Here is a 10113-nt window from a genome sequence, read left to right on the forward strand (position 1 = left end):
GGTTGCTCCCTGGAGCTGGCTGCTGGCGATGAGTAGCTGCTACTCGGGGAATGTTCTTCAGTTTACCTACTGCTAGGCTTTCCTGTAGACGCTGCCTAGACTCCAGAGTTCCAGAATAGTTCTAACGGACAGATATTGTGGGTGCATTTGCCATCTAGGGAGGGAAATAGAACTGTGGCACTTCACACCATTACAGATGCCATATTCTCTGATGTCCACCTTTTCTCTTCTACACTTGTTTTACAGTTTGGCCTTTCTCTGCCTTCACTTGATGATGAGGATGAGGTCTTGCATGAAGATTTCTGTACAGCGTAAAGCTGTTGGCCTTTAGCTGGGCCAGTCTCTCAGCTAGCTTCTAACTTAGCTCGCCTTCCCAGCCTGCATCCTCGCCATGTGGCTAGCTCATTACCTCCCTGCTCTGCTCATCTCTCCCTTCTGCTTTCTTCCTTGTGGCTTTCAATTTTCCTGACTCTGCTTGCATCCCTCCAGTGTCCCTGCCTGCCTGGAAGTTCCACCCTCTTACTTCCTGCCCCAGCCATTGGCTATCAGGCTTTTATTATAACTAATCAGCAGTAAGACAACACTTGCTCCATCCTTTGGTTACCTAAGGCATTTCGGGTTGTCTGACCTTCTTCTTTTGGGCAGATAGGAAGGACAAGCATTTACAAATAGAAAACCTGGTGATGGGACATGGAAATGACAACACCAGAATCCTGCCAGGGCATAGCTCTCTGCTGGTACATAATTAATAATTGAAAATACAGAGTCACACCTTAATACAATATGAGGAAAGGTCACCCCAATATTCCCTCTTTAGTCCAAGAAATAGCTTTATCTCAAATATCAATAAACTATATACAATAAGAACAATTATGAAGAACTATCAGATAAGAATTCCATTCACAATGTCCAGTCCACTTGTATTTGGCAACCTTGGAGAGTCCAAAGTTCTGTACTCAAATCACTTTATATTACTATTTAAGCTTGTATATGCTCTAACTTTCATAGCATGCACTCACCAACATTAGTACACCTTCCAAAACACTTTAAAATATTAAACAACTTAAGCTTTTATGTCTTTTAACCTTTATGAACTGACACCTCTTTTGTGAGTTTTTCTTTTCTGGATCTGATAACAAGAAAAACTGTAAGAACATAATTCTCTAGTTATGTTCCTCATCAGAGACCTGAGAAGGATAACTGTTACCTGAGTATTCAGGAAATGCATAGCAAGCAGCTTCTTAATCTAAATGACAGAGACTTATTAAGCTACCTGGACAGTCACACAAGGTTCCTCCGTGCCAATGGGGCAGATGCAGAAGACCTGACAGACTTCTGTGAAGCAGAAATTTTGAAGATCTGTCCTACCTTGTCTTGACAAAGTGGGGCAATCAACTTCCCAGTGTCCTGTCTGTCCATAGTTTGTGCGGCTTGCTGTCAGTAGGCAAGGTAAGGGGTTTTGCCCAGTGGCCAGCTTTGCAACATTTGAAGCAAACTCCAGGTGGAGGTTCTTCTGTGCCCGTGATCTTCTGTGAAGGAGAATATGAGTGGGGGGTGGGGAGTGCCAGGAGCTGTCTCTCTATCACAAAAAGCCTTTTATTATTAAAACATTTTAAATGCCATATTCTGCAGATCTCTGAAGCATTTGAGGACCACCTATCTTTCTAAGTATAACTAGACAAACATTGCTTGTGTTTAGCTCTTTACTTTCTGTTTAACTTTGAAAATAAATACAGGAGGCTAAATAATGCTTACTTCTATAACTAACTAAACTAGTACATAAATGACTACAAGTATGATTATTTATAGGTAACTACTGACTTGTATTTCTTAATTATTCTTAACCATTTACAATAGTAGCTTTCATAACACTAAGACTATACATTGAAATGTTACATGAGTTGCAATGTACGTATATCTTAAACAAAAATGGAAACATATATATGTATGTTGTCGTATATAACCTTAAATTTCTATCATCATATAAAAATCCATACCAATCTAAAACATTTGAATCTTGCTGTTTTATTAGTCTAAAAGGAGATTGAATGATCTACTCTTCTTTTCCCTATCACAGAGATATAATAATCTATCCTATTTTGTCTTTTCATCCCTTTATCCCTCTTTTTCCTTCCCCCTCAACCAACATTAGATAGGAGAGAAAGACAGAGGGCGAAAGAGAAAGAGAGAGAGAAATCCCTGAATCTAACCTCTTTTCCTTTGAATCCTCCCTGACCATGACATATAATAACTTGTAACCAACCCCCATAAGCAAGAACAACCATCCATAACCCACTGAACAACCAGTAACACCCCCATCACCTCTTGGGAATGAGGACATCATATTCTTTAATTGCTTCCTGCTGTCATGGAGTGAATGGATCTTTGAGGACCCTAAGAAAATTGGGATATTGGCCAAGTCCCGGGAAAGCTGGCTGTTTCACGTACTGTCCAGGCTCCAAGGGACCATCTGGGACTAGGAAGGTGTGTGTGGCTTAACTGAAGCCCTGGCTGAAGCAGTCTGGGGGCTGGATCACCTAAGGCTAATTGCTTTGCCCTCGTTGGTGTCTAGTCCTTTTGTTCTGAAAATGCACAAACTTTTAGGAACATTTTTTAGTTAGCACGTGTGCAATGTGTGGTATGCACAGATCAGCTAAAGATGATTCTCTGCTCTGTGTCTGAGCAGGTGAAAAGCATCAGTCAATCTTTTTAAGTTCACTTGGACCTTATAACCAAACCATAATATAAATCTCCATGCCATATGAAAAAATTGCATGAAATAATAAGTTATGAAGAACAGATAGTCAGAAAGATTCCTTGTCTTCTGCAGAGACATTCTTGTGTTCCCACGTAGAGGGATTGGCATTTGCTTCTCCCATTCTGTTGTTTTTATGGGTCCCTTTTTTCATGTTTTCCATGTCAGGAGCCAAGATTTCCAGGAGGTCCTCTGTCATCAAATATAATCCTTATTAACGTTGAAGGGATACACAGTTTTTCACTTCCTGTAGAAGCAAAAATATATCATCTTCCCTAACACAACATATTTCCTGACTTCCATTCTGAAGACAACACATCCTTAAAGTATATAGGCTGATTTAATTCAACAGTCATTTCTAAAATCCAGTGTTTTTCAGCAGCTGTGCTACCTGTCTCATTGACATTGAAAAATTTTAAAGTTAACAAAGCGTTATGTAATCTATCTCTGGAAGATCTCATACCCCCTTTCCATTCTATGAGCATTTTCTTTAAAATATGCCTAGATTTTTCCACAGTTGCTTTATCTGTAGGATTGTAAGGTAACATGTTTTATGTTATAATATTTGAAAAATTGTTTCATTTTTCTGGTTATCTATACCAGAGCATTATCAGTTTTAACCTGTGAAGGTATTCCTAAGATAGCCATCATTTCTTAAATGAGTAATTACAGAAAAAGCCATTTCAGAACTCAAGACAGAAGCCCATTAAAATCTTGAGTACATATCAAGTTTATAATGTGCATACTTTAATTTGCTAAACTCTGCAAAATGAAACATCCATCTGCCAAATTTTGGGGGTACTTTTAGGGTTACTTCTGGCAGGTGGTGGAGCTTGATTATATAAAGAACAAGTAGGACACAGTTTTTTTTAATAATTTATTTGGTTTGTTTCCAGCTTATAGAAGATTTTTCTTTAAACATGTACTTATATAATGACATTTACAAAAAGTCGAAGCTTCTAATAATTTTCTATCAGTTATTTATCTCTCTCATTTTCTACCGTCAATGGTCCTGGCAAACTTATATGAGAATATGGGTTGTTCTATATAATGGATGATCTCTGTCTTGTTGGGTGTAGCTTTTCGCTACTCTGCCTAAGCTCCAGGAATGGCCGTACTACCAGTCCCCAACCCAGCTTCCCTTGAATCCGTGGATAAAACACACACACAGGTTGCTCCTTTTTAACTTGCCTTTTGACACAATTGCTGGGCGCTCCTTACTCCCACCTAGAAAAGCACACCCTTATCAATATTCTTATATCCACACCTCTCCACTTGCCCCAGACTTTAGTTGCTCAGTTACACCTAGTCCCTCCTAAACATCCCTGACTACCTGCCTGTAGGAACAGCAACAGGCCACCACTCTCCCAAGATCTCACATGGCTGTTTGGCTTCTCTCTTTCACCTCTCCTCTCCTCTCCTCTCCTCTCCTCTCCTCTCCTCTCCTCTCCTCTCCTCTCCTCTCCTCTCCTCTCCTCTCCTTGGGTCTCTCTCCTTGCCTCCAGGGACCCAAAAGTCCTACCCTATTCCTTCTGTCCAGCAATTGATCCATGACTTCCTTACTGGCAGATCAAGAACCAATTGGGGAACAGGACCTTAGCAGCAGAACCACTCCTATGCTATCTCAACCTACTGTAGTTTAAATAGCAAAGTTAATTCTGAACCATCTGGATTAAGTTCAGCAATTTCTATATGCAAAACACTCTCTACATATTGAGAATCAGTGATTATATTAGGTCTTCTAATGGGTTTAGAATCCTACAATCTTATCACAAGGTGGTGTGACAGGCTCTGGATAGGGTCCTCTGAACTAACTTGAGAAATTTCTTTATTCTGATTTAAAAGATCCTCTAATTTCTGTTCTTCTGCTTTTAATCTATCATTCCATCTCCCAGTCCTTTCATCATCTAAGTCTGTTTTATTCTGCTCTTTCTCAGAGAGGACATAGAAACTATCACTGTTATAGAACAAATTGTAATTTTTTCCATGCTGATAATTAAAACAAAACTATATGATTCCAAATGCCCTCTGCCAGGTGTTTTCTATTTTTTAACACAGAAAATATTTTCCTTTTTAATCTCATTAACTTGCTCCTTCCTCCAGAGACTTCACTTTATTATTTAAACTTAATGTTGATTTCTATGACTGTTTGTAGGCAGTTTTTTTTTCAACATCTATGCATGCTCACAAAACATATCTACTTATATCTCTTTTTACCACTTCCAAACTTTAATATTTATTTCTGTACTTTGTTCTCTAAACTCTGTGGGAACTGCCTGTTCTGAGCATCCGTCACTGGACTTTGCTTCCTGCTCTAGGGTGGCATGGCTCCTGGAAGGTGCTCAATGCAAGCTGCTCTGTGCTTGCAGCAGCCAGCCCCAGAAACTGCTGAGGCCTCACAATGGGACCAGCTCAGACAGGAAGGAGTAGCCCACACTGCACTGTCTCCTCCTGTCAGCCTCTCCACAGTCTCTGCCACCACAGCTCCATGACAATCTGGATTTTGGTCCCTGACCTAGGATCCCTTGCCACATTTTGGTGTACTAGATATTGTAGGGCTTTCACAGACCCACTTGTGGTTTAAATACTTCAGGAGGCTTCCAGATAACGTAAAGTTGTTGGCCTTGAGCTAGGGCAGTCTCTCAGCTAGCTTCTAACTTAGCCCACATTCCCAGCCTGCTCCATGTAGCTAGCTCTTTACCCCATGCTCCATTTCATTCTCCCTTCTGCTTTCTTCCTTGTGCTATTCAATTTTCTGACTCTGCTCGCATCCCTCCAGTGTCCCCTCCTGTCTGGAAGTTCCATCCCTTTACATCCTGTCCCAGCCATTGGCTGTCAGCTCTTTATTATAGCCAGTCTGCAGTAAAACAACACCTGGTCCATCTCTTTGGTTGCCTAAGGCATTGTGGGCTGTCTGACCCTCCTCTTTTGGGCAGGTGGGAAGGACAAGCATTTACAAATAGAAAACCTGGTGATGATAACACTGAAATCCTGCCAGGGCGTAGCTCTCTGATGGTACATAGTTAACAACTGAAAACAGTGTCACACCTTAATACAATGTGGGGAAAGGTCATCTCAACATAGTCCCAAAGAACAGACAATTATCTGACCCAGGATGTCATCTGCTACTGAGAAATCCTGAGCTATATCCTGACTTTTGTGGCATTTTTAGAACACTGGGTTGTTACATCCAAGAGTAACATTTTCATTCAAGATGCCTACAAAAATTTACTCATACAGTTTTTCAAATTTCTAGTATTCCTCTTATTCTTTATAAGAATACTTTTGTGTGTCAATTCTTTATATGCTTCTTCATGAAATTAGTTTTGAGAGATGTTATATCGTTAGCAAATACAGGCAGTTTTTCAACTTCTGTAACTTATTTGTCTGACTGCAATAATTAATATTTCCTTAAAGATGAATAGTAGAGAAATGGATATATTTGCCTCATTCGTGATGGTAATGGAATAGACCTAGTGTCTCTTCATTAAACAAATGATTAGCTTTAGGACTAAAATGTTTGAATTTTATCATGCTGTTGAGGTATTGCTCAAGTCCTGTTTATCCTTATTATCTGTGCAACACAGATTTTGATTGAATGCTTCTTTAAATACATATCATGTACGTGTGCACTGTATAGTAATGTTTTAGCAAGTGGTGAGCTGCATATACAATGATGCTGCCATGAGGATATACTGGAGATGAAAATGGACTGATACATTGTGACACAGCCATGAAGAGGTAATAGAGGGGGCGGCGACGTGATAGCAGGTTAAGGGCACTTGTTGCTCTTGCAGAGGACATGGGTTTGCGTCCTAGCACTCACATCACCATGTGATTCACAATCATCCATAACTCTAGTTCCAGACATTCTGATGTTCTCTTTTGACCTCTGCAGACAACTAGCATGCATGTGTTGTGCATACATATACACATACAAGAAAACACACATAAAGTAAAACAAGTCAATCTAACTTTAGAAATTTAAAGCAGTAGAATGCAAGCTAGTTAAAGTGGTGATTGCTCCTTTAATCCCAGTACTCAAGGGGCAGAAGCATGTGGATCACTGTGAGTTCAAAGCTAGACTGTTCCTCACATTGAATAAATAAAACTTAACAGAATGTTATCTATGTGCTTGTACCAATGCTGATGTAAACAATCCTGTGCTGCTAGAAGTATAAAGGTGAAGTATTAGAATTATTACTGTACATGATATTTGATAATGGCAGTGACTATTGCTGGTTCGTGAGTACTATGCTTTGGGTTTTGTATTTTAATACTGTGTATCCCTGTCATTACAAGATGCATTGCTGCATCTTGTAATAAGTGCTGTAATAAGAGGAGGGCTGTGGATTGTTAGACTGAGTCAGGAAAAGATGCAACCGAGGAGCTACCTGCACTGCATTGGAAGGCTGGTAAGGATTCCGACATGTAGGAAAGAAAAGTTAATAAATCCAAAATAAAAAAGAATAGCAGAAGCACCATAATTTATGAGTCATATGTAGGTATGTATGAATATATGATATTATATATCATGTATGTATGTATGTATATATGTATGTATGTATGTATGTATACAGTCCATTATATACCAGGCTACACTTCCTAATTTGTGCTTCTCTAACCCCTCTGCTGGTTACTCTTAGCTCTCACCTCCTTAGGTGAGCTTCTTTTATCCTTTCATTCACTCAGGTTGATTGGCATTCATCTAGTATCTTATAAAATGTTTATTTTCCATTCCTTCTTTCTTGCTAATATCTATAGGCATATAGTTTTTATTTAGGTAACATTAACACTCTTCCCATAAGCTTAGTCTGAGCTAATCACACCTATCACTGGCAATTTTGATTTTTCTTCCAGGATATAATAGCAATCTTCAAACCACAAAATCAACTCAAACTAAAGACTCATCATTTCAGGAATTAAAGAGAACAGAACTCAAAAGGGATGAGGCCTGGGACTTCACCTCAGGAAAATCCTGTAGATCTGACAACAGTTTTAAAAAACAGGACAAAAATGAAAGCTTACAAATTATTTCAATCACCCATACAAAAATTCTTGCTGTAGGGAAAAACCATAAGAACTTTAAATTTGGTCCAAGCGTCGGCCTGAAGTCAATCGGTAAGCAAAAGATTGCTAGGGAAAAAACACAGAGAAATAGCCTCAAGGAAAATTCAACTTCACTTAACCAACCAAAACTCAAGACAGTAGAGAAACGCTATAAATGTAGTACTTGTGAAAAAGCCTTCATTCACAACTCATCCCTTCACAAACATCTGAAAAGCCATACTGGAGAGAGACTGTTTCAATGTAAAGACTGTTTGAAAGCTTTCAGCCAAAGTTCTGCTCTTATTCAACATCAAAGAACTCACACTGGAGAGAAGCCCTATGTATGTAAAGAGTGTGGGAAAGCATTCAGCCATAGTGCATCCCTCTGTAAGCACCTAAGAACTCATACTTTGGAGAAATCCTATACATGCAAAGAATGTGGAAAATCTTTTAGCAAAAGATCTGACCTTTTTTTGCATCAAAAAATCCATGCCCGAGAAAATCCTCATAAATATAACCCAGGAAGGAAGGCATCCACTTCCCTTTCAGGATGCCAGAGAATTCATTCCAGAAAGAAGACCTACTTGTGTAACGAATGTGGCAACACCTTTAAGTCTAGTTCATCCCTTCGTTATCATCAGAGGATCCACACCGGAGAGAAACCTTTCAAATGTAGCGAATGTGGCAGGGCCTTCAGTCAGAGTGCATCACTTATTCAGCATGAAAGAATCCACACTGGAGAGAAGCCCTACAGATGCAGCGAGTGCGGGAAAGGCTTCACATCTATCTCAAGACTCAACAGACACCAAATCATTCACACAGGGGAGAAGCTGTATAATTGCCATGAGTGTGGCAAAGCCTTAAGTTCCCACTCAACTCTCATCATTCATGAGAGAATCCACACTGGAGAGAAACCATGCAAATGTCAAGTGTGTGGGAAAGCCTTCCGACAGAGTTCAGCTCTGATCCAACATCAGAGGATGCACACCGGGGAAAGACCCTATAAATGTAACGAGTGTGGGAAAACGTTCAGGTGTAACTCATCCCTAAGTAACCATCAGCGAATCCACACTGGGGAGAAACCTTACCGGTGTCAGGAATGTGGGATGTCATTTGGTCAAAGTGCAGCTCTTATTCAGCATCAGAGGATCCACACAGGAGAGAAACCCTTTAAATGTGACACATGTGGGAAGAGTTTTAGACAAAGCTCCTCACTTATTGCCCATCAGCGAATTCATACCGGAGAGAAACCCTATGAATGTAGTACATGCGGCAAGCTCTTCAGCCAGAGGTCATCCCTTACCAATCATTATAAAATTCACATTCAAGAGGACTCCTGGAACATAGATTTGCATGGGTAAAAGCAATTAACCAAAGTTCCTCAGAGAATATATACTTCATATTGACAATAAACATAGTGAATATGAGGAAACTTTTAATTTAGTCCTATGAGATATTAAAATTTCAGGAATAAGCTGTGATGATATAATAATAGAGAAAATTTCATACGTATCAGTCACTTTTTAATGCTTTTTTCATATTTTATCAGTCACTTCAGATACGTCACTATAGCAGACATTAACAATGGCTGTTTATAAGGTAACAGAAATGCTTTTTTATCTTGTCCACATTATATAATATATACAATTATAAACACTAGAAAAAAATCTGAGTTCAGGAATATTGGTTTGTCATTAGAAAAGGGAATGTCAGCTATTATCATATTTGCTACAGCTAATATTTTAATAGTAAATAATTAAAATATATGCATTTTTAAATCAATGGACCAAATTAAACAAAAAACCAAAAAACTACCTCGTATTGCCTTTTCCTAAGATATTGTCAATCTGCATGGTTTTTATTAAAAAGAAAGAGAACTGTTCTTAAATTTTTGTTCTTCTAATTTTCTAACTTCCGTACACACCTCCCTCATTGAATACACATATTCTAATTTTGTGCTGTAAATTATTCTCCTTCGTTGCCTTGAAACATTAATTATGAAGCCGTGTCTGGAATGGTAATGTTAAATACTTGTCTTAGTTACCCTGGAGCAAGCAGACTGGATAAGCTTGCCAAAATGAGTTGTCAGAGAACAGTTAGGGATGACACCCGACATCAACTGCCCCCCACATGCACATCATACAGATGAACCCCCAAACGTGCTCACCACACACAGACATACATAGGACAAAATTCCATTTTCCAGTGCTAGTATATAGACATAATTGATTTTTACAACTTACCCTGTACAAGTAACCTGGTTAATTTATGACAGCATGGTACTTGTGTGCATACGAAATTTTTTTTCT

The 10113-nt window shown here is 39.1% G+C and overlaps 1 protein-coding gene across 1 annotated transcript in view; it reads left to right on the top strand.

Annotated features, from left to right (window-relative positions):
* Positions 1 to 9165, top strand: part of LOC114627971 (zinc finger protein 354B) — a 16408-nt gene extending 7243 nt beyond the window's left edge. The window contains exon 3 of the mRNA XM_028775904.1: positions 7616 to 9165. Within this exon, the coding sequence (XP_028631737.1) occupies positions 7616 to 9165 (1550 nt within the window). The remainder of the gene's footprint in view (positions 1 to 7615) is intronic.
* Positions 9166 to 10113: the final 948 nt, after the last annotated feature.

Source organism: Grammomys surdaster, unplaced genomic scaffold (genome assembly GCF_004785775.1).
Source record: "Grammomys surdaster isolate TR1022 unplaced genomic scaffold, NIH_TR_1.0 262, whole genome shotgun sequence".
NCBI classification, from domain to species: Eukaryota; Metazoa; Chordata; class Mammalia; order Rodentia; family Muridae; genus Grammomys; species Grammomys surdaster.